Here is a 25,952-nt window from a genome sequence, read left to right as displayed (position 1 = left end):
ACTTTCAATTTGTACACGAGGAGCAGTCCATTTGCTGATTACACTATTTTGCTTGAATACACTATTTTGCCTATAACGTTTTTTAGGACTTCGAATTCTGTCTTATGGTTTGGATTGTTCGTACTTGGTTTTATTTTATTTCAAAGTCAGACAGTTAACATTGTTTGATAGGGTATCCCAGTTTTTTTTTTTCGAGTGAGCTTTACTCTTGTCTCAAAGAAATTGTGACATAATGGTACATGTACATAGTATTGAGTTACATCTCCATGTAATATTTAATGCTTGAAGTAAGTATAATGCAATTTTGTTTGGAATAGACTACTTATCCTCCAAAAATGTTTAATTGCTAAATTGTCAATATTATAATTAAGACTCTACAGGACAACAAACAATTCAGTAATTTGAGCAAATCTCTACTACATTGTACTAATAAAATTAAGTACAGGGGGACCAAACCACATACAAACAATTACATAAGACAAACCTACGGACATGACGCAATACAGACACCTCAAACAAACGCAAGTGAATGGATCCAGGGTCTATCTGTAAGCGTCCACTTTCGCTGTACAGTCCCGTACAACAGTACTGCAGCTGGTAGATGAACTAATGTTCCTGGCATATTGACAGACTTCACAAAAAAAGACATTTGGAAATGATGACTGTTGGGATCGGTAGCATGTTGTCATTTCGGTCCAATGCCATTTCGGACTCAACAGAGACAACCTTTCGGACTCAGTTTGACGACGGTTTGGACTTACTTGACGACTTTTTGGACTCGGTCGGGCGACGTTTCGGACTCCGATGAATAATTAAAAGACTGTTGAAAATTTGTGTGATATATTTGTAACAGCTGGTTTTTTTTTTTCATTTTACATGTATGTGAGTCCGATAGTTGTTTTGCTTTATTTTGTTTGCTTGTTCTATTTTCTTTCATCGGCGAGTATTGAACTTGACAATAAAATATTGTTGAAAATTTGTGTATATTTAGTAATACTGCTAATGTTTTTATAATTCTGAAAGCCTAAATGTCTTTTACGCCAGTCGAAGCATCAACACATGGCCGCCTTTATCGTCGATTGACAACTCGCATTTTTCCTCGTGCACTAAAGAACTGTGAGTTTTTTTTGCGCATACTACAATAACATAGGGATTATCGGTTAATTAGCTTTAATTATCCCACTTTGATCGTTGCCATTTCTAATATTTTCCAAAAAGAGTAGGTACTGCTATCTATGGCAAGATTGTCCAGGAATGCATGTCAACCTTTAGCTTACGGATTATCGTTAAACAATTCTAGGGGCTTGTAAAAACAGTGCATGTCAAGTAAATATTTACTTTTGTTTTTTGTGTAGGTAATTTTGAAATAAATTCTACAGCATATTATTCTTTTTTTTAAAAAAAATACTTTTACGGGAAAGGATGACAATAAACCGTAATTGCAACCATGTTTTATTGTTTGGTATGCCTGAGTCTTTTAATAACCATGTGTTTCATGTTTAAATATTTTCTTTCGTGTTTTGAATTGGCCTATTTCTAATAAATTCATCAGTTACTTTTTATAGATATTACAGATAAACATTCAACAATGAAAATTTTGCGGTTCCTTGAGAAAACTACATGCTGTACTTGATTGCGATCGGTAAATTTTACCTGCATGTTATTTTTTATAAAATCGCTTTTGATTGATTTGACAGTTGTGTTCAACCTTTCCTTCCAACTTATTCATCCGAGTCCGAAACGTTACCTACCCGAGTCTGGAATGTCACCTGCCCAAGTCCGAAACGTTGAGGCCATATTTGAGTCCAAAATGTTGTAAGTCCAAAATGTTGTAAGTCTGAAATGACGCGAGACCGAAACGACATGTAATCGTTGTGATCTAGATACGTCAGTCTAGCTTCTTTTGAGCTCGCATGGCACAAGAAAATTTAACACAATGCAATGCACATACATTGGAATGACTGGCTAAAACTAAAGGCCTAATCTACAGATAGATACTTTTAATTTCACACTGAAAAATATTCCTTTTTCTATTTTTGAAGGCCAAGCAAAAAATCAAGAGATAGGAAATATAGTTTAATTTCAATTCGCAAATGGCGTAACTCAGATTGTAAATTAGTAACTGTGACTAATTAGAACAATAATTAGTTAACGTCTTTTATAGCTAAGTAAAGTAAGTGTCAAAAATTAGTCGTGAATCATTTTCAGTTTCAATGACCGTTACTAAAAGCAGCATCATATAAATGACACAGAAAATGAATTCCAAATAAAAACTAGTGCATTGGATTCTTTGAATTCTGTTTTACTATATCCAGTCAATGACAAGAGACTTTTTGTTAAATCTGTTCACGGTTTGTCCATTTTATTTTTTTGTTTTGAATGAAATCTCACCTGTTCGTCCGCCATTTTTGTTTTTCCTTTTCACGCGCGACGTCTGGGGGCGCTACAGGCTGTCAACTCCCAACTCTTGATAGGCCTATGCAACTTGAACGAAGAGAATTAGGATCTTCCACATTCAGAATCCTTTAAAAATGAACATTGCTTGTAATCATATGCATCACAAGGTCACAATAACAAATTTGATTTAACTGGCATTCTTTGCAATTTAGTTGTTTCTTTCCGATGTGGCTTGAAAATCCTGTCTACAACAACTAACATCTCGAAGGGGGTACTCGATTGAACGTTCCGGAATTGAATTCTCTCAATCCCAAAAATAGTGACAATCGAGTGAAGAGGGGTATTTTGGGCTACAACGCATGCGTCGACTGGATAAATAAGAATCCATGACCACTCGAACCAACTGTGACAGACTGAATTCTGCGTCACTCTGTTGCAGTTTTGTCAATTCGGGACGTTCTGGACTGTGAATCGAGCATCCCCGAACTTACGTTAAGGGAGGTAACACGGTTCGAAAAGATTTGAAAGGGACATTGAAAAAAAAAATATATGATGTCTTCCAAAATTCTCAAAGGACCAGTTCTTGCTCTCCAAAGACAACTTGCTTTCCATACAAGTACACAACAAAATTCAAAAGTTGCTGTGGTAATGGATAAGACGTGCCAATAATTAATTCTTTTGGCATGGTGGTCTTTTTTTATACGCCCACATATTGAAATGTGGTGGTATATTTTTGTGGTCCCCCCCCCCCGTCCGTCCGTCCGTCCTTCGGCTTCTGTCCGTACGGTTGTGGACTCTCTAGAAGTTAATATCTGATTGACTTTAAATTTAGACACAGTGTTAAATTTTATTTAGCTCATTAGACGAAGAATCCTATTGATTTTCAGCGATTTCTGATAATTACTGCCAGAGTTATGGCCCTTGATCACTTTGAAAAATCTTGTAGAGGCTCTAGAGGCTAAAGTTAATATCGGATTGACTTTAAATTTATACACAGTGTTTAAGGTCATGAGACAAAGGAGCCTATTGATTTTTAGCGATTTACGCTAATTACTGCCAGAGTTATGGCCTTTGATCACTTCAAAAAATCTTGTGGAGGCTCTAGAGGCTAAAGTTAATATCGGATTGACTTTAAATTTATACACAGTGTTTAAGGTCATGAGACAAAGGAGACTATTGATTTTCAGCGATTTACGATAATTACTGCCAGAGTTATTGCCCTTGATCACTTCAAAAATTTTGTGGATGCTCTGAGGCCAAGGTTAATATCAATTAATACACAGTGTTTAAGGTCATGAGACGAAGAATCCTATAATTGATTTTCAGTGATTTCGGATAATTACTGCCAGAGTTATGGCCCTTGATCACTTCAAAATATCTTGTGGATGTTCTAGAGGCCAAAGTTAATATCCGATTGACTTTAAATTTATACACAGTTTTTATGGTCATGAGACGAAGAAGTCTATTGATCTTCAGCAATTTCCGATAATTACTGCCAGAGTTATGGCCCTTGATCACTTCAAAATATACACAGTGTTTAAGGTCATGAGACGAAGAAGCCTATTGATTTTCAGCAATTTTCGATAATTACTGCCGGACTTTAAATTTATACACAGTGTTTGAGGTCATTAGACGAAGAATCCTATTGATTTTCAACGATTTCCTTTGCCTGTCCAACCTCATGGGTTTTCTCTCTCTCTCTCTCTCTTTCTCTCTTTCAATGATTTCCAATAATTACTGCCAAAGTTATGGCCCTTGATCACTTTGAAAAATCTTGTGACGCTCTAGAGGCTTATATATGTTATCATCCAATTGATACACAGAGTTTAAGGTCTTGAAACGAACAAATATATTGATTTTCACTAAATTTTGATAACTTGAATAGCTAAATCCATGATATTATGTATTTCGTATACTAAACGTTAGCATGGGGCAGAAATTTATAAAAACTAAACAAATTCTAATGATTTTCTGATAATTACTTAATGATAATTACTTACTCTTAATCAGATTTTAGTGTACCAGTATTATAAATGTTTCATTGCCTTATGATTTTCATTTCAACCAAATACTTAGTCATTTTGAGACTAACAAATATACTAATGACTAAGTATTTATTCCCAACACATCTTTGGAAACACAATCTTTTTGTTATTTAATCATACAATTTAACAATTTTTACACTGTGATGAATAAATATAGGTTATTTATTATAAGATGATTTCTATCTAATTGTTATTTATATGACCACACTTTCATGTGGTCCTATATTGTCGTTGCCCCTGTCTGTCCACAATTTGTTTGTGGACACTCTATAGGTCGCAATTTTTATCCAATTTTGACGAAGCTTGAAACATAAGTTTTTATCCTAAAGATCTTGGTTCCTTTCGATATTTGCGCATAGTGGGCTGTAACTTCTTGGATTATGGCCCCTGATTGTACAAAAAAATCACATTTTTAGCTTGTGGACCCTCTAGAGGTAATCTTATTAAAATACAGATCAATATTTTGTTTTATTTTTATTATAATTTTGATGGCCTCTACTACATAAAGATCTGACCGTTTGTAGTGGAAGGTCGCGGCAGAGGTCATACGAGCGGCTTTTGACCCTATGACGTCGGACATATTTGATTATCCAATCAGCGTTGATGTTTCTACTGGGTTACCCACAGTTCCGTGCATAGAAATATAGACTAGAATAGCAATCACGTGACTTTTGACGTCTGGTGACGCGACTGTCAGGCGCCATCTTGTAAACAATATGGCCGATCACTCGTATCCCTCCACTCAACCATCCACGAAAAACGATCTGCGTGGACCCCAGTGTTTTGCTTTTGAGTGATTTCTCCACCAAAACCCCTCGACAAAAGTACAGGGTGTTAGTTTTCACAAGTAAGTATGAACATTTTATTAGATCTAAATAGGTTAGGAAAAGCCAAATCAAAATATCGACCAAGCCTAACTATGGTAATTCTACGCTAGGCTGGCCAAGTGCAATTTTACTGTGCAATCGTTGTAATTAGTTAGATTATGTTCTAAACTCAGATTTTAAAAAAAAAAAAAATCTATACAAATTGCACTTTTCTCAATAACCATTTAAGAGGAGACCAGAGTCGTGAGGGGGTTGCACAGTGTTTATTTTGCCACTAGACATAGGTAGATTTGCTGAAAATTTCATTCAGATTGATCCACTATGAACCGAAAACTAAGCGAATGAAATTTCTGCCTAGCCTCGGTCATCATTACTAAAGTCAGTACGATAAACAGCATAGTCTCGATTATCTATTTAATCGTTTAATCGAGAAGGAAAGTTAAGTAGTAAATCGGCTCACAATCCACTTAAGATCGCAGGCTAACGAGGCCATCTAGAGTTGATTATGGTCTGGATAAGTTAATTAATGTCTAATTAATAATTTAGATAACATTTCAGGCCTAAAGAAAGACCTGCAATAGACAGATTTAGCTCTTGCATAATGTATGTTTAAGTAAAATTTTATTTTTTGTATTTTTATAAGACTAGAGGTAGGCCTAGTAGAAGTAGAACAAACTTGACACATTAATCTATGCAGTAATGACACAACCTCTTCTATTTTTATTTAATAAAGGTTTCCTTCAAAGGACGTAGATAAATCTAATTACAATTCTCGGGTCATAACTGTCACCGGCAGGAGTTGCCATCTAAGTGGTCAGTACTATGTTCCAAGCATTTTGAAGAAAAATGGCTTGATAGAACAGGACAAATTGTCAGGTTAAAAGATGGGGCCTTAAATCCACACCTGTATTATTATGTGTACACTTAAACATACATGATGCAAGAGCTAAATCTGCCTATTGCAGATTTTTCTTTAGGCCTAAAATGTTATATAAATTATAAATTAGACATTAATTATCTGATCCAGGCCATAATCAATTCTCGATGGCATCGGATTTCTCCGATATTAAATAGATTAGAATGGTTCAGCCATATTTTAATTTAATTTCAAAATGGAGGAGCGAGACATAGCTTCGAACAACCAGTACAGTGGTTTCAATTATTGTCAAACCTTCAAAGGCTAATATCTTCGCTCGCAATAGAGTAATTTGAATGAAATTTTCAAATTATTCATTAAACATGATCTAATTTCGAACTATTATAGCAAGAATAGCTAGCTCCTTATCTAAATCTTACATAATGTATCTTTAAGGAATATTTTTAATTTCAGCCGAAACCGATTTTATATAGATCTTCAAAAACATCTAATCGGTCCTTAGAATTAGAAAATGATTCAACAGAACACATTTTTCCACAAGATGCAGTCACAATTTTACAGGTTTGTAAATACCTTCATTCAAACCATTGCTGATTTATCATTTACCATAAATCAGTTCAGTGAATAAGACTCCCATGTTCAATTTTCTGACGTGGCTCCCCTTTGTCATTGGTGCAGAAGACACAGATCTTAGCAAGAGACAATAGAATCGTTCAGGTGGGACAAAGAACCAAGGTCCTGTGTACACATTTGTGTGCGCTAAAAAGACCTCTTGGCGGTTGGAATTCGATATAAAAGTAGGCTGTTGTTCTGTTGTCTGGGCAAAATTTTCCTCATAACACACTGTATGGCGTATGTCCGCTTTCATTAGCCCAGTCAAAACAGAACAGTATAACGTTAAATCCCATTTCATTTTGTTTATGATCAATGTTCACCAATTTGAAATATTCTTTTTGCTTACTTAAACATACATTATCCAAGAGCTAAATCTGCCTATTGCAGGTCTTTCTTTAGGCCGGAAATGTTATATAAACTATTAATTAGACATTTATTAACAAAACAAGACCATAATCGACTCTTGATGGCATCAGATACTCAAGATTTTAAGTAGATTAAAACGGTTCGCCATTTAAAAATTTAATTTAAAAATGGGAAAGCAAGGCTAAGTCCTGATTATACCAGTGCCCTGGTTACCACTGTGCACACATCTTGTCAAAACTACAAACAATGATAACTTGGCTGAGAATGAAGTAATTTGAATGAAATTTTCAATATTTTCTTTTTATATCATCTATTTTTGAATTATTATAGCAAGAATGACCAACTCTCTATTAAACTCTTAACTAATGTATCTTTAATCTATAGCATCAATCAAAAGCTAGTACAGTAGTTTGTAGGATTGGATGTAATCTTTTCCTTTTCTGTTTTCATGATTTTCATATTAAAATTTCCATTACCATTTAATTACTGGCATGTACTATTATTTTTCATAGGATCATAACTATATTGTGACAGTCCATCTATGTATAAAAAAAAGAACCTTAGACATGCAGGGTAGAATTGACTTACTGCAGAAACGTCTGAAGAATACCCAAGCTTGCAAAAGAAGAGCAAAACAGACTTGTCAGACCTTGATAGAGTCTTTAAAAGAACAAACCTATTTAAATACTGAACTGGAAGAGAAGCTCCAAGTTTACAATGGTACCCATACTTTAGTTGTTCTGCATATTTTCCATTACAAAAACTGATGTTGGATAAATGATAGTTTCATCAATTCCTATAATATGGTATGGACTTTTAATATGATGACCTTGTGAAATTTATAATTTTCAAAAGTTTATTTTGTAAAACAACAAATTTAATATGAATGGTACTTGTCTACATGTAAATTTTTTTATATCTTTTAAGATATTCCATGCAAGCTGTGTGAGAGACCTCATGGTCAGAAGAACAGCATCATTTTGCCTTAACCTTGCATATGTATTCACCAAAGGCATATGATCATTATACAGTAAACTTTGCAAAAGTCGGATCTAAGTGGACTGACCAATTTTATCCTAGTTAAGCAAAGGTCTGAGTTAGCCGAAGAATGAAATTCAATTTTAGCTCGATTAGAAATAAACTGCAAAAGCTGGATAATAATTGATTCAAAGGCACATTTCAAGCTTTTGTGCGAGTAGATAACTTCCATTTTGGTGCAAGTACATGTAGATAACTTCCGTTTTGTCGCCATCTTTGAAAAAAGTCCTAAATTTTCCCGGAAAGTGTCTGAAACAGCAGACAGCAAGTTTTGAATTTTCCGGGAAAATTCTATTATTGCGTCGCGTCAAATAGGCTGATTTGAGTCAAAAGGATAGAGGAAAGCATTTTGGGGCTCTGTGCATGGAATATCTAACCGCGTTTTAGACCAACAGGACGAAACTGACAGTGAAATTCTGAACATACTGCAGATCTGACTTAGGTGAAGGAAAAAAGCCGGAATTAGATCAATGAACTGAACATTTTGATCCGAGTTGAGCAAAAATCCGACTTACGCTCAGAAATTTAATAAGAAAAACGTGCAGGATCCAAGGGTCCAAACGATTTTATCCAAGTTGAGCGAAAATCCGACTTATACGAATCCGACTTATGCAAGATTTACTGTAATAATAAGTAATGAAATAGTAATACAAATTTTGGTCATAAAATTGTGTTTCATTGTGAATATAGCACATGTTTTGTTTGTACATGTGTGCTAATTAATAATCTTATTTTCATGTTCAACAAAGGGTAAAATCATCATGTTATTCTTTAGGTATCTAATCATACACTAAGCTCAATTTTAATATTTTTATCTGTCAGATGGTTAGTAAAGATCAAATCTGAACCGAGTATTTCTCTATACATGTTACAATCATTAAAGGAGAATGTAGAAAAATTCCCAGAGCAATACACTCAGTAAGTATTATTCACAATGATGTTAAAATAATAATATGTATCAAGGATTTTAAATCTAGTTTTTATATGCCCAATTTCTTGTGAACACTCTACAGACTACATTTATCATCTGATTGTTTTGAAATTGATGTTGTTTAGATTAGTGAGATGAAGAATCCTACTTATTTTCAATAATTTCTGTTTATTTCTCTGTGTTTCAATTTGTTGCCATGTGCCCCCCATTACTCACAAAAGAATAAATTTGACAACCCCTGTCAACCGCTCGGACGTGAAATAGCTTTATTTAACGTCCGCTTCCGCCAAGGTAATATTGCAGTGGAAAGCCCCTACTGCTTTTTATGTCACAAAATTCTTGTCAACTAAAGCCAAACTTGCCTCTTGAAAATGTGCCTCCAAAAGTTGAGCAAATGTGGTTAAGTTGTGCATGCTCTTACTATGGATGGCCATGATACTAATATGAGAATGTGCAGAATCCTGGGATACAACTTTGAACCAGAAAGAATGTTGTCTTATTTTGAAACACCAGATCAAACTGATAACATATGGGTTATTCTTGGTGCTTGTCACATGATAAAACTAGTTAGAAATTCCCTTGAGGCATTGAAATCCATTATAACACCGACAGGAACTGTTGAATGGAAAGATATTTTGACTCTCAATGATGTACAAAATACTATTGGTTTAACAGCTGGAAATAAATTGTCAAATAAACACGTAAATTTTCAGCAGCAGAAAATGAAGGTAAGAAATTAGTCTTATCTAGGCTTATAATTTCGCACGCAATAGAGTGATCACCCCCGGTATCTATTTTCAAACTATTATAGCAAGAATGGCTAGCTCATTATCTAAATCTTACATATTGTATCTTTAATATAACAGCAGAGCTCACAGTTGTGTACCAATGGTAAAATGTTTATTTTGTCTTAAATATTGGATATCATGAAGCCCATCTTTTCCTAGTAAGATCACAACATCAGTGACGCCATTTTCTTATCTGGTGAGCATGCGCAATAAATACTATGTAGACTGGAATAACCAGATGCTAGAGATTGCCATTCGATTGAGACTTCTGGCGTATTTCGCCGAAAATAACCGATTTAAAATTAGAGTAAAATGGAAACGATTGAATGTAGATCAGTTTATATACATTCATATTACATTATTATATGAGATGTGACCCATTTGTGTCAATTTCTAGGTCCCAAATATTAGCGATTTAGCTCCTTTAAAGTAAATCATAAAAGTAGGCCTTTGAATTCTCATAGTGAAAGACTTTCAAAATTTAACAGCAGTTTCTAAATTTATTTCCTATATCACAATATTAATCTTATCGTAGGCTATAAATCGTGATGCGCATCGTATCGTGGCCTGGCGTATTGTTGCAGCCCTAAGTAGACTTATATAATCTGGTATATTTTATATCTATTTTTTTAACTATTATAGCAAGAACTGTCAGGTCTTTATCTAAATCTTAAATAGTGCATCTTTAAACACAATTATTTATTTATTTTGATTAGTTTAGTCTAGCTGTACAAACCCTGTCAAATTCAGTAGCTGTAGGACTACAGACTACATTTGAGTTAGGTTTGGATGGATTAGATGGTTGTTCTTCTACATTACAATTCATTCAGGTAACGTTAAATTTATATTATTATACCAACAGAAATATTGTGACCATACAACTATTTTAAAGATAATTCTGTAGCATGTGCAGTGAAGGAAATGAAATAGGGTTTGAGGTCCTACTGTTCTGTACTATGGCCTACTCTTATATCGAAGGGTTTATTCTAAGGGATTTTTCATGTGCATGCAAATGTATACACAGGACATTGCAGTTCTTTGTCTCATTCGAATGACTATGCTTTTTCACTAGCATGATGTTAATGAATGCTTTTTAAATAATATGCTCACATGGAAATATGTGGTTGGATATTGTCATTCCCCCTGTCCGTATGTCGTCCACAATTTCTTATGAATACTCCACAGATTATGTAGGCCTTATTTCACTTTGTGGAACCTTTTGAACTCTCAAATGACCAAAATAATGATCCGATAATGATAGGAACAATCTCTTTTTAGCTTGGTCTCTGTCCATCTCTTTCAAACTGTGGCTGTATCTTGCAAAGCAAAGCAACCACTTGTTCTTTTAATTTGTAGTCATTCATTTGTGTATTTTTATAGAATATTAGGGAGATTTCTTGAATGTGTACTTTAAATCTTTTGAAAATGTTTTTTTATTGCCAGTGATATTTACATAAATTAAATTTCTTTGTTCAAATGTTATTCCATAATATTGAATAGTTTGCGATTAATCTTCTTTGCTGGGACTCTTATATTAAATGGGAAACAAAACATTTGTGAGACCTTTAAAAAAAATCAATTGAGCTTAAATAAAACTAATTTAACATTGATAATGATCTATAGGAGTTTACTAGCTGCTTACCATTATGCCAGGCTAAAAGTTAAACTTAATAAATTGTTATATTTTCATCGTAGAAGAACAGGATTCCTGGGTATGATCATTAATATGAAGAGCATAATTGGTGTTGCTGAAAATCTGTTAAATACGAATATTCACCCACTAGAATATTTATATATATATATATTTGTGACTGTCGTTTGTCTGTCTGTCTTTCTGTCTGTCTGTCTGTTCGGGGTTGGCAGCTACACTAGGTCTGCCCCGAGTCTGAAATTTGGGGTATAGGGGTAGCTCGGACCGGGGAGTAACATAGGCCAGGTGGCGTTAGTCTACCACTTCCGGTTTCGGAGTTATGACCCCCGAGCGAAGCCAGTCTGTTCGGGGTTGGCGGCTACACTAGGTCTGCCCCGAGTCTGAAATTTGGGGTATAGGGGTAGCTCCGACCGGGGAGTAACATAGGCCAGGTGGCGTTAGTCTACCACTTCCGGTTTTGAAGTTATCACCCCCGAGGGAAGTCTGTCTGTTCAGGGTTGGCGGCTACATCTGCCCCGACTCTGAAATTTGGGGTATAGGGGTAGCTCGGACCGGGGAGTAATATAGGCCAGGTGGCAATAGTCTACCACTTCCGGTTTCGGAGTTATGACCCCCGAGCGAAGCCGGTCTGTTCGGGGTTGGCCGCTACACAAGGTCTATCCCGACTCTAAAATTTGGGGTATAGGAATAGCTCGGACCGGGGAGTAACATAGGCCAGGTGGCGTTAGTGTACCACTTCCGGTTTCGGAGTTATGACCCCCGAGCGAAGCCGGTCTGTTCGGGGTTGGCGGCTACACTAGGTCTGCCCCGAGTCTGAAATTTGGGGTATAGGGGTAGCTCCGACCGGGGAGTAACATAGGCCAGGTGGCGTTAGTCTACCACTTCCGGTTTCGGAGTTATGACCCCCGAGCGAAGTCTGTCTGTTCGGGGTTGGCGGCTACATCTGCCCCGAGTCTGAAATTTGGGGTATAGGGGTAGCTCGGACCGGGGAGTAACATAGGCCAGGTGGCGTTAGTCTACCACTTCCGGTTTCGGAGTTATGACCCCCGAGCAAAGCCGGTCTGTTCGGGGTTGGCCGCTACACAAGGTCTGCCCCGACTCTGAAATTTGGGGTATAGGAATAGCTCGGACCGGGGAGTAACATAGGCCAGGTGGCGTTAGTCTACCACTTCCGGTTTCGGAGTTATGACCCCCGAGCGAAGTCTGTCTGTTCGGGGTTGGCGGCTACACTAGGTCTGCCCCGAGTCTGAAATTTGGGGTATAGGGGTAGCTCCGACCGGGGAGTAACATAGTCCAGGTGGCGTTAGTCTACCACTTCCGGTTTCGGAGTTATGACCCCCGAGCGAAGTCTGTTCGGGGTTGGCGGCTACATCTGCCCCGAGTCTGAAATTTGGGGTATAGGGGTAGCTCGGACCAGGGAGTAACATAGGCCAGATGGCGTTAGTCTACCACTTTTGGTTTCGGAGTTATGACCCCCGAGCGAAGCCGGGTATCCTGCTAGTGTACCTATAAGATGGGCCAGGGTCACTTAGAGTTATTTTTTTAATGCTGTTAGGAGAAGGCAATGTTCTTGATATTCTATTTCTGTTGAGATAAAATTATGGACATTCATTATGTCATTCATATTCTGAAGCCTAGTTGGTCGAGTGAGTAAGACACTGGATTGCTAATGAGAAGGAATGCATCTAGTCATTTGGATGGTACATATAACATATTGGGGTGCATTTAAAACAACCCTTGACAATGGGGAATTCTAAATAAAAGTAGACCGTTGTGGCGCTATCCGGGAAAACTTTACCTCATAGCACATTTTATATCGTATACCCATCTCCATTAAACCAGTTATTGCAGAAAAGTAGGATATTAACCACATTTAATTTCATATTTTCTTGTGGTTTACAGGTGGATGGAATAACAATCCAAATATTGTACAATTTAAGGCTGCCTTCAGAAGGTTAATTTTCCATGTAGAACCCAGTGCATGAGATGAAACTGGTAACATTGTTGCAAGGGATGATACTGAATCCATCCATGCAGCCACAACCTGGTATGTTCCACCAACAACAGAGACTGAAGAAGTTGGAGAAGTAAACATAGATATAAGTTTTTATTTTAGGAGGTCTTTAGATTCTTTAGTTGATAATATTCTTGTTTATATAAGTGGTTATATTGTAAGAAAAATTTCACCTAAAATAACATGTAATATATTTGTAAACTTTCTCTTGTATCTGAGAATCCTGCAAGTCATAATTCTTATATTCTTCTGATTTTAAGAAACAATGGGGCCTTTATATTCCCTCAAATGGATTATTGTGTGTTATGAAATCTTCTGAAGTTTGACTAGTCTTAAAAAGTCTTCCAGGAAGCTTTCGTCGTTGGAATTACAGACCAGAGTTTTAGCAGATATTGGACATCTTGATATCTTTAATTTTGATAACCACATTTTAGAAACGTCCTGTGGAATTTCAAACCATTACATCGACTTGATAAGATTAATAATTGATCATTTCTGTCTGGTACGTCAGTTCCATATAGTCAAATTACAAAATTTGTCAGAGAATGGGGATAGTATAAGGCATAAACTAAACAAAACTGTCTTAGTTATGGGACATCAACAGAATTGAAATGGGGTTGATAGTCCTACATTTCTGTATTGACTGTTGTTATGGTAAAAGTTTGTTGTTACATACTATGTCTAAATAAAGGTTGTTGTTATTACATATATGTCTAAATAAAAGTTTGTTGTTATTACATACTATGTGTTACTAAAAGTCTGTTGTTATTACACCTATGTGTAACTAAAAGTTTGTTGCTATTACACCCACGTGTATCTAAAAGTCTGTTGTTATTACAAACTATGTGTAACATAAAGTCTGTTGTTATTACACCCATGTGTAACTAAATGTTTGTTGTTATTACACCCATGTGTAACTAAAAGTCTGTTGTTATTAAAAACTATGTGTAACTTAAAGTCTGTTGTTATTACACCCATGTGTAACTAAAAGTTTGTTGTTATTACACCCATGTGTGACTAAAAGTCCTTTTTTTATTACACATTATGTGTAACTAAAAGTCTGTTGTTATTACACTTATGTGTAAGTTATGCTAAAATTTTGTTGTTATTACACGCTTGTTAAACATACATATTGCAAGAGGCAAATCTTCCTATTGCAGGTCTTTCTTTTGGCCAGAAATAAAGACTTTCTTTATTATCGTTACAGCGGTAACAATGACAAATCGAATCTACAGTGTTTTTAAAATGCGATTTTCTGGGTCCGGGGTGAAGTAATTTGACTGAAATTTTCAGCATATCCTCTTTATATTATCTATTTTTCAAACTTTTACAGCAAGAACTGGCAACTCTTTATCTAATATCCCACTTTCCCATAATGTGTCTTTAAGTTACAACTTGAATTATGGAATATTGTTGAAAATGAACCATTGTATTTCTTGACTATGCTATGATTTGATTGTGAACCATATTTGAAAAGTTTCTTGGGGTTTCCTACCACTGCTAAAGACCTCTAAATCAAAACATATGTTATACTTGTATGTGGTTCAGGGCCTATTTTAACTTGCTCACAGACGTCTGTCCTTCGGAAAATTATATCTATGGTTGTGAACATAGAAATTGTGCATTCATAATCATTGGGCTTGATCTAGTCTCACGATTTTTTTTTTCACTTGTGTTGTTCACATGTGATTGTCTCTACAGTCTCAATTTCTTTGTTATATTACAACTAGTGTAGTAAAGACAAGTAAAACAAAATTTTGAACTATAAAAAACGAAACGAAATAGAATCTATATTTTAATCAGATTGCTCTAGAGGTCACAATTTTGTCTAATTTTGATGAAACTTAAAATATATGTTTATATCCCAAAGATCTGGGTTCCTTTCGATATCTGTGCGCGTATCCTACCCTAACTTTCTGATTGTACGAAAAATCTTCTTTATTTAGCAAGTTATCTGTCCATCTCTTTCAAAATATGGGTGTATCTTTCATGGCAACTGCTTGTTTTATATTTCTAGGTATTATCAGGATGTGGTGTTTATGATGGAACAGAAATACATGAAGCATCTGCGTAAGTATGTAGTCATTGTAGTGTGGTATTCATGATCAATGTCAGTTAACTAACAACAGAATGACCATACAATAAAGGAATAAAAATATTACTAAATAGTATAATTTAAGCTGATTTAACAAGGTAGAAGAAAGACAGATTATTGCTTCAAAACTATATTCTGTTCTAAGATAATATTCTAATAAATCATTGTGTACAACTTTCTAATTTAAATAAAGAAAGAGTGGTTAGAAATATTAGTTCCTCAATTGTCATGCAATCAACATACATGAAGATTGTGTAGATTATTTCTTCTTGCACATGTCTCAATTCACTTTTAATCATGGTGATTTTTTTTAACTATGTTTTTTCTTCTAATCTTCTTTAATACTGGTATATAATCAATACTTTGTAGATTATAGTTCTCTTTTTTTAGAGATAACAGCAGAATCACATTCTACATGCCCTGATAGGCGATCCTCTCTGAATCATTAGCAGAAACATGTCAAGTGTGTTTTGGTATTTTCCCCATGATGTATGTAAGGGTTTAGGTTGGATGCAATCCTTTGGCGATGATTGACCAATGTTTGTCCAATCAAGCACTGGGGATGCGCAGAAGATGGTGATGTGTGCATGTAGAATGTAGTTCAGTTATATTGAAAGTCAAGATGTCTACATAGATTCACAATATTTACAGATATGTAATTTATTCTTTCAGGGTTTTGGTTCATTTAAGTCGATCAGGAAGTGATGTTGATATGTTTGCTCCCGATATACAACAAATGCACGTTGTCAATCACACTAAAGGTGAACCTATGGAACCTAACAGGTACCTTAGACTGTGTATGCCTGGTGTAAATTATTGTATTGCTTATTGCTGATTAGTGTCAATTGTGTCTTTTTATTGTACTTTTGCACTTAACTCTTCTTAAGTTCAAGCCTGAAAGACATACAGGATTAACCAGATTTTATCTCTCCTGTAAGTTTGATCTGTTTGGTTAAACCAGAGTAGTATTAACCCATTTTCTAGGTTAAATTGCCGCTTGTAATCAAGTTGTAATTGGGGCTCAACAGATCTATCTTGAAAACAACAAAAATTGTAGCAAATGTTTTAACTTGGTCCGTATCCCAACAAACAGTTTTGGCCATTGTCATATAAAGTTTGGTAGGCTAAAAAACAAAAGTTGTCATTGGCATGGATATGTTTGTATTTATCTACCGTACTTGTGTCTTTGATAACAAGACGAATATAACAATATAACACTGCTGTAGCTGTGGAACGTTAGAATTGATTCATGTGTATGGTATGAAAAACCGAGATCCCTTGTAGACGTGACCTGCAGCACATAAAAGAACCCTTGACCATGGGAATTCAATTGCAAATTTTCCCTCATAGCACACTGTATGGTGCATGGCATGCCCATCTTCATTAGCCTAGTTGGTACAGAGAAGTAGGAGGGTAAACCTGTTTTATTTCATCTAAACAATACTGAATGTTGGTTATTTTTTTTTGTCAGGAATGTTCTAGAAGAATCAGCAAGAATAGCACGAGGAAAAGTGTCTGCTCTATCTGACCTTGAACCCAAGAACTACGATGCTGTTATCTTTCCTGGAGGTTTTGGAGCTGCCAAAAATCTGTATGTAGCTTGTAGTTCAATATATGAATTGATTTATTTTAGAAATTGTAATGTATTTATTTATTTTAGAAACTGTAATATATTAATTTATTTTAAAAAACTGTATATCCTTGGTACTTCTGTAATGCTATATCCTTATGAGCCTTCAAAATGTTCATCAAATCTAGACACATAGTTAAAAGTTTCTAAGAGCTTAACAACTTGATAAAGATACCTGTAAGAGTATTGAAACGTTGCATGTAATAAACCAAGAAGTAGTAAATCCATAAAGTTGTGTTATTATGAAACTTTGATTAAGGTCAAAATAAAAGTTTTGTCTTCATCTGACTCTGATCTGACTTTTTATTTTGATAGACTATTGGACCAAATAAACGTAATTAAATATTTGTTTCGATATGTTAAGCGAAAGTTGATATATTTGCTAATTTTAGTTACATTTTAGGCTGAAACTGATGAACACAAAATTAATTCTGTATCAACATTGGTTCTGTCTGTGGACCTTAAATTTTAAATATAAGACAGATGCACACTTCCAAAAAACAAATTTAATTAAATCAACATTTGTTTTATCAAATTTACTGTATGTAGCATTACAGGCAAGATTCCAACTGAAAATATATCATTCATAAATACAGGCCTTCAAATCACAATTTTAGGTGTTCCTGAAGGCAGAATATACATGCACCTGACATTTATACTTTTCTGTTGAAATTGTCAATAAAATGACTAAAAGTAAACAAATTTCGGCTTGAGCAAATGACACATTACAGACACCAGAGGATGTTTAATCCAGCAACAGTATGGAAACCCAATTTAGAAAAAGAGGAATTCATCCAAACTTATTGAAAGCCAAATTATTTTAAATTCTCTACATTAGTTGCAACAGTCGATATCTTTAGTTATCTGATACGCTTGCTAGACTAGTAGCTAACTGGGGTATTAGTCAATGTGGAGTTTCAGAATTTTAAATTTTTTAATAAATGCTGGTACATATAATTTGCTAGAGATTAGAGTTTGATGTCATAAGCTATCTGATTACCTCCCTTTAGTTATATCCCCTTCAAATTGCTGGTTAATGTTTTATACTAAATTACAGGTCTACATTTGCTGTTGATGGTACGGATATGAAAGTATATCCAGACGTAGAAAAAACATTAAAAGGTTTTCATGCATCAAACAAACCAATAGGGTATGTTTTTTAATATTTAATATTTTATATTCATAACATGGGTCTTTCTGTTGACACCTTATAACTTGGATGAGATGATTTTGCAGATTATATTTGTTGGTGGTGATGAATTTTTGGTTGTGGTCAATTTGAAATAATCCAATTAGACCTATGATTTGACCTTATTGTTCCAGTTTGAATATATACTTACGTAATTCTTAGAATGATTTTATTGTCTTCAAATGGAATGAAGTGGATGAAGAAACAGGATTTATCACTCTGCAAGAGAGGAGAAGGCGTCACAAACTCATCTTAATGTACAAAATTATTAATCAGCTAACCCCTCCATACCTCCACAATTTAGTTCAGTTTTCCAAAACTCCTTATAATCTTCGCAATAGCAATAATTTAACTGATTACTTTTGTCGAACAACTTTGTTTTCTAAATCCTTTATACCTTCTACCATAAAAGAATGGAATAACCTTGATCTAAGTATTAAAAATTCGACCTCTATAAATAAATTTAAAACTAAAATAATTGATAAAGATAAGAATATACCCCCTTATTTCAACTTTGGCAAACGTAAAATCAAATATTACACAGTCATCTTTGTCTCTCTTGCAGTGACCTAAATAGGCATAAATTTTTAAGGCATATATTTCGGACAGCCCTGAGTGTGATTGCAATCATTCCTTCGAAGATACCGATCATTTTCTTTTACATTGCTCCTTACATTCTGATGTAATCAAAATATATATAAATCTTTTACCACCCAATTTTATCAATACAAATAATCTGTTATACAGTATAAGCAGTAGTCATATTTCATTAGCCATCTTTGAAATTGACCCAAATTGCAAAAAAAAAAAAAAATGCCCACTGTTAAAACTTTTTTAGAAAATACCAGAAGAGCACTGGGTTATGGAGATAAAGTAAACATGTCCGATACAATGATGAGCTCATGGATATAGCTGTAAATGTGTGACCTTGTTCAGTAATCCACAGATGAAAAAGTTTTACTGTTAGAGAGTTAGTTCAGTAACTGCCATAACATGATAGCATGTTATTTATATCTGCAATGCTTGATGCGGATTCCTCAAGAAACAAACTTGATCCTTAAAGATACTTTCCCAGACAAGTATTTATCGGGTGGTTATTTCCAATAAAAGTATGGCAATTTTGATGAAAAGTAGAAACATCCAATCTTACTAAAACGCTCTAACGCCAAAAGTTATCATCCACATGTTTTAAAATTAATATATGTTGTTTGCATTAGTGAGATGAAGATTCCTATTTAATTTAAATAATTTCCATTTATTACGTCTAGAGTTATGGCCCTTGTTTCACTTTATTGAACCTTGCGAACGCTCTAACATCAAAAGTTATCTGCCGATCTGTATGAAATTTGCATGTGTCATTTAAATTAGTAAAGAGAAGAGCCTATTGAATTTCAGCAATTTCCATTTATTACTTCTAGGGTTATGGCCGATAGATGAAAGTTATCATCCGATATGTATGAAATTTATATGCATCATTTAAATTTGGGAAACAGAGGTCTATTGAATTTCAGCAATTTCCGTCAATAATTTCTAGAGTTATGGCGGTTGTGAACCTTGTGACAAAAGTGATCATCTAATCTGTATGAAATTTATATGCATTATTTAAATTAGTAAGACGAAAAAGCCTGTCAAACGGCAAAAATTATAATCTGATCTGTATGGAACTGTCTTGTAAAGGCCCCCAATTACCTACAAAGGAATAAATATGCGACAACCCTTGTCGACCGCTCGGATGATTTAGCTGCTGTGGGTGTATGTTTCGTTGCCTGGCAACCTATCTTTTATAGCAGGGATATTCCCTGACAATTACAATGTTTTGAAAAGGATTTGAAGCAAAATTATGATAAATTAATTAGTTTGAATATGTTTTTTAGTCCAAATATATAATCAAATCATCCAGTTTGTACCAGGAATGGATCTTTTACAGTAACATAATATTGATCCCTAAGTGAATGATGGAAACATTTCGGCCACCTCGATTATTGGAGATAAAACGAATATTAACCTGAACGTTTGCCATTTTAAAATAAATATAATTTCTACACAGATCAACCATCTATTTATATTAATATAGTGAATTGAATTCATGATTGAAGGCATAGCGCTGGCATGAACTGTGTTCAAAATGTCATTTATTAGTTGGTTAATAAATTTTATTAAGAGGGATAAAGAGCGTGTCCGCGAGAAAACCATGCAGAAGGTGCTAAGGCTTCAATCACAGATTTTGACCAAATTTGGTTCATAAGTTAGGATAGTCCCAAAACACGTAGCAAATAGACCAAACTCACACAGTTTGTAGATAACCTAGTGCTGTTACCACAAAATTAATTTCAGACGATTCTGCCAAACGAGATCTGTATACGGACTGGATATCAAAGCCTATCTAAATTTCCCATTTATTCGTCACCCAAAGTTTGACGCCCTATAGCTACTTCTTTCATGGGGTGGGTTTCAAAAATTTATGCTCACATGAACAAACAACCTCCCAACATTTGATACATAAAATAAAAATGACCGGAATCGACGTGACAAAAAGTAGGTAAAGCAAACAATAACCCATGAAATTAACCTGTAATTTCCCTATTTTGGAGATAATTAACCGTAGTAGATAAAACAAAAAATAACAATTTTTTTTTTTTTCATTCATATGGTGTTTACTACCAACCCTAAAATACATAAGTATCTGTTTTATAAAAATGTCTTGAAAAAAACACTTTAAAAGGGCCTATAATCGTTCATGGTTCATCTGGCGCCGACGGGAATTGGCTTCAGCAGTTGTCCACAAGCTTCCATTGGAGTATCGACGTGCTCAATGAAATGATCTTAACAAAACATATTCATTACTCTCAAATAGACATTATTTTAAATAAAATAATCCAAACAAACATGAAAAATTCACCTAAAAGTGAGATTCGAACCACCAACCGCATGATTGCCCCTGACCCACCCCCTCACCGAGATGCTTATCCCAGGTCCATGTCGCGGGCCCTGTTCAGGGGGATTGTCTAGGGCCTCTCTTATTCTAAATCTGGCCCTTGCTACACTGTTCAACGTCGCCCACTTCCACGCAAGGCTGCGTTGCCGTTAAAATTTAAGCTTCCACATTTCTGTATTGTAGAAATCAGTGGATGTGTCGCAAAATGAATAGTGGAAACCTGCTCTTAAATTGAACATTTTGTAGCCATTTTCGGTGACCTGTTGGAAAATGAAACCTTAAAGAGACAATACAACAAATATGTTAAAGGGACAATACGACAATACCAAATATGCAATCAATAAATACAAATATTCACTTATATACAGTACAACATGGTACAAATGATGCCTATGGATATGATGAAAACGTATACAAGTCAAAAATTTTATTTCTCTAATTAAAGATACATTCCCGGGTACAAACTGGGTGATTTGATGATATATTTGGACTAAAAACATATTCAAACTAATTAATTTATCATAATTTTGCTTCAAATCCTTCTCAAAACTTTGCAATTGTCAGGGAATAGCCGGCTATAAAAAATCGATCAAAATAGGTCGTGTTTGTGTCACGTGACACAACAGGTGCAAGGTCGGAGGAGAATTCATTGCATACACAAGATGATATTGTCTGTATCGCTGACTATTTGTTACAAATATCGAAGCCTAATTAAATTCTCGGATTATCCACTGCCTGCGTCTTTTTCCGTGATTTTTATCTCAGAAAGTGTTGTACGTCTAACTTTTTATAAAGTCATAAAGTTTATCAACATGTACATCAAGGGCTCAATCTCCACGTGCAACCTTCGACGTCACGTGTGCAGACACTCCTAATTGTCTGGCTGTCGATTAGGGAAACCCGTACATTTTTGTCCTGTATGTGCTCCATGAGTGTTTTTCAGGGAATCCATTATTTTTCTAGTAAGATTGGATATTTCTACTTTCCATGTATACCAAAATTGCCATACTTTTATTGGAAATAACCACCCGATAAATACTTTTCTGGGAACTAGCTTTAAATTTGCAAAAAAATGTATCACAAAAGCTTTTTTTTAGCACTTTTCAATAAGCTCTATATTTTAAGTATGTTGCATTCGGGTCATTTTTTTTTTACGCCTATTGATACTATGTGCTTAGCACTTCAAAACCATCTGAAGAAATTCTGCTTGCGACCATGAAAGAAAAGGTTACAGTGTATCTTTTTCTGTACTACACGACAATGTGAATATGGTACCCTAAAAGAAGTCCCCCAAAATTAGTAGGGACTGATTTTTTTTTTCAAATTAGTCCTGGGTTGGAAGTAGACCACCCGCTTTATCAGACAGGGTCAAAATTAGGTTGCTATTGCACCATAGAATGCAATCTGTGCTTAAAAAAGGGTGATAAATACACATGTGAAAACCAAAATTTTACCCAGAAAATGACTATTTCCAGTACAGTCCTTTATAGCGAAATCAGGTTGGAACCACTTCAACATGAAACTTCTTGCCTTTAGGGTGTGTCATACCATAAGTTTGATCAAAAATTGATCTTGGCACTTTTTGCGATTTTTGCCTGGTCTTTTTGCTGGTACACTCTTAAGAGATCATTAACGCTGAACACTAGTGAACAGTTCTTGAGTGACTACTTTTAAACAGAGTATAATTTTAAGATCAATTAAAGGATTAACAGTCTGCCGGCATTGTGGGAACACACCTATTTAATTGTGTTAGGGTGATAAGATTACATCATTGATCAGTTTAATAGGAAGGTGTTAAGTAGTTTGTGTAAGAAGTGTTAATACTCTCCATGGCTAATCAACATTGTTTGGGTGATATCAATTAACAATTTCTTCTTGGTAATCTAGCAGGCTACATCATAATGCTATTTTGGGGGTATTTTTTCTTCAAAGTGAAACTTTTTAAAAAGATGTTTAGGTTTATTTAAATGTATTGAATTACAGTACTTTATTTATATTTTGTTTTAAGATACAGATAATCTGAAATAATAATTGAATTTTGATTTTTTTTTTTTTATATTGGGTTGTGTAAACTTTTAATAATATTATGTTGTATTAACAGATTATGTTGTATATCACCAGTATTAGCTGCTAGAGTTATCAATGGCTGTGAAGTAACAGTAGGATCAGATCAAGATGAAGGAGGAAAATGGCCATATGCTGGAACTGCATCTGCCATACAATCTATGGGAGCTAAACATATTAAAAAGAATGTCACTGTATCCTTTAATGGACGAAAAAATTTATTCAACATTCCAACCATCTAAATTCAAATCACTGTGACCACATCCATAATGTACCATGATTTATAACGTTAATTAAGCTGCTTCGACACCTTACTTTTACACTACAATAAAATAAGCGGAAATTCCATGAAATAAATAAACAAATGCGAAACCCATTGAGTGCTACAAGTTATTGCACATAACTGGGCTTGTTTATTCTAGACTGAATATATTTAAACATACACTATGCAAAAGCTAAAACTGCCTATTGCAGGCCTTTTTCTAGGCCTGAAATGTTATATAAACTATTAATTAGACATTTATTAACAAAACAAGACCATAATCGACTCTTGATGGCATCATACTGGAGATTTTAACTAGATTAAAACGATTCGTCATTTAAAAATTTAATTTAAAAATGGGAAAGCGAGGCTAAGTCCCGATTATACCAGTGCCCTGGTTACCACTGTGCACACATCTTGTCAAAACTACAAACAATGATAACTTGATTAGTCTAAACTTAAAAGAACCCTTGATAGTTGGTAACCATAGAGTAGTAGGCAATGCCAATCTCCAACCGAAATCACCTACCACCCAATATACTTGTGAGTATAGAAATAAAACTTACTAATGGTTATTAATATTGTTTAAATGTACTAGATGTTTTACCTTAATTATATAATACAGGAATGTCATGTAGACAGTAAAAATAAGATAGTTACTACACCAGCATATATGTGTGATACTGGTTTACATCATATATTTGATGGCATTGGCATTATGGTGAAAAATGTTTTGTCCTTGATTAAGTGAATTTTAAAATGTGAATTGACTGCCTGTGAAACTAATGAGACTTGCTGCTTATGATTCATTGTTGCAATTAGTATATAGTCCATTATACTGAAAATACCAATAGATGAATGTAATAGCCTGATGTATGAAATATACATCACCTGGTAATGCATGTATTATAGATGTACATGTATGTAATTTAGGTCACCCAGTAATACATCAATTACAGATTATATGTTATTAACCCAAGCATTGTATATTTAAATGTTAAACTGACACTAGTATTTGTGATGTGAAATACAATAAATTTATAAAATAAATTTGATTAAAATGACCTTTTCCATCTCATTAAAATATAGTGATAATTTGAAACCTGTCGATGGTATACAATTATAGTTTTTTAAGTTAGTTCATTTCTAGAAGTAATGTGGTCACCTCAGTCCATCCAAAAACTTTTGAGGTCAAAGGTCTTATTAATGTTTATACGCCCACATTGAAATGTGGTCATATTGTCATCGCCCCCGTCCGTCGTCTTCAATTGCTTGTGGGCGTTCTAGAGGCTAAAGTTAATATCCGATCGACTTTAAATGTATACACAGTGTTTAAGGACATGAGAAGAAGAATCCTATTGCTTTTCAACTATTTCCAATAATTAGTGCCAGAGTTATGGCCCTTGACCTAGAGTCTCAAGTTAATATCCAATTGACTTTAAAATTATACACAGTGTTTAAGGTCATAAGACGAAGAAGCCTTTTTATTTTCAACGATTTCCGATAATTAGTCAGAGTTATGGCCCTTGATTACTTTGAAAAATCTTGTGGACACTTTAGAGGCTAACATTACATGTAATATCTGTTTGGCACAGTGTTTAAGGTCATGAGATGAAGAATCCTATTGATTTTTAACGATTTCCAGAGTGTTTACGGTCATGAGATTTTCAACGTTTTCAGATAATTAATGCCATAGTTATGGCCCTTGATCACTTTGAAAAAGGTTGTTGACGCTTTAGAGGCTAAAGTTAATATCCGATTGACTTTATATTTAATACAGTGTTTTAAGGTCATGTGACGAAGACGCCTATCAATTCAAATGATTATGGCAATTGATATTAAGTGTTTTGTATGCTAAATGTTAGAATAGGGCAGAACTAGAACCCAAATGGGTTGTTACTCGTAATCTGGTTTTGTTGTAAATGTTTTCATTTCTGACAAAAGACAAAAATATGCGACAATCCTTGTTGACTCCCCGGACGACTTAGTTGCTGTGGGCGTGTTTCGTTGCCTGACAACCTATCTTTTTCAAATTGGCAGGATTTGTTGACAACAGTTTTCGAGCTAGCACAGATGACTTTGCTGCTGGTGACCATATTAGGGGCCCTGACAAGCCCCAATCTATATTTTCTAAAAACAAATAATTGCCAGATTTTAATCATGAGAATAAAGAAAATATAATGTTCCACAAATTAATTCATTTTGTGCATATTTTTACATTGTGCCAT

General features: G+C 34.7%; 2 protein-coding genes across 5 annotated transcripts in view; one reads left to right on the top strand and one right to left on the bottom strand.

The window, feature by feature from the left end:
* The window catches only part of LOC126815241 (exportin-7), a 55,978-nt gene extending 53,342 nt beyond the window's left edge, over positions 1–2,636 (bottom strand). Inside the window, exon 1 of one of the 2 annotated variants that reach the window (XM_056100010.1) lies at positions 2,392–2,636. In XM_056100010.1, the coding sequence (XP_055955985.1) occupies positions 2,392–2,406 (15 nt within the window). In that variant the 5' untranslated portion in view covers positions 2,407–2,636. The remainder of the gene's footprint in view (positions 1–2,391) is intronic. The other variant, XM_056100009.1, reaches the window with a different exon arrangement.
* Positions 2,637–2,696: 60 nt separating this feature from the next.
* LOC126814464 (glutamine amidotransferase-like class 1 domain-containing protein 3, mitochondrial) lies at positions 2,697–24,788 on the top strand. 3 transcript variants are annotated; one of them, XM_050539612.2, is made up of 7 exons: positions 2,697–2,898; positions 15,567–15,623; positions 16,317–16,427; positions 17,116–17,235; positions 18,332–18,424; positions 23,500–23,656; positions 24,350–24,788. In XM_050539612.2, exons 2-7 carry the CDS (start codon positions 15,589–15,591, stop codon positions 24,473–24,475), a joined length of 642 nt encoding a protein of 213 aa, XP_050395569.1. In that variant the 5' UTR covers positions 2,697–2,898; positions 15,567–15,588; the 3' UTR covers positions 24,476–24,788. The 3 variants fall into 3 exon arrangements, with proteins under 3 accessions (XP_050395569.1, XP_050395570.1, XP_050395568.1); XM_050539613.2 differs by having other exon boundaries at positions 2,700–2,898; positions 15,567–15,619; XM_050539611.2 differs by having other exon boundaries at positions 2,700–3,042; positions 15,567–15,619.
* The last annotated feature ends 1,164 nt before the right edge of the window (positions 24,789–25,952 follow it).

This window comes from Patella vulgata, chromosome 3 (genome assembly GCF_932274485.2).
Source record: "Patella vulgata chromosome 3, xgPatVulg1.2, whole genome shotgun sequence".
Taxonomy (NCBI): Eukaryota; Metazoa; Mollusca; class Gastropoda; family Patellidae; genus Patella; species Patella vulgata.
Note: the sequence above shows the minus strand (reverse complement) of the source record. Positions and strands in the feature narration are given on the sequence as shown.

Bases quoted from the DNA above. Each gene is read 5' to 3' on its own strand.
- LOC126814464 (XM_050539611.2), top strand. From the start codon at position 2,947: ATGATGTCTTCCAAAATTCTCAAAGGACCAGTTCTTGCTCTCCAAAGA. The intron at 17,236-18,331 runs GTATGTAGCTTG...ACTAAATTACAG, and splicing joins TTTGGAGCTGCCAAAAATCT to GTCTACATTTGCTGTTGATG. The intron at 23,657-24,349 runs GTATCCTTTAAT...TATATAATACAG, and splicing joins ATATTAAAAAGAATGTCACT to GAATGTCATGTAGACAGTAA.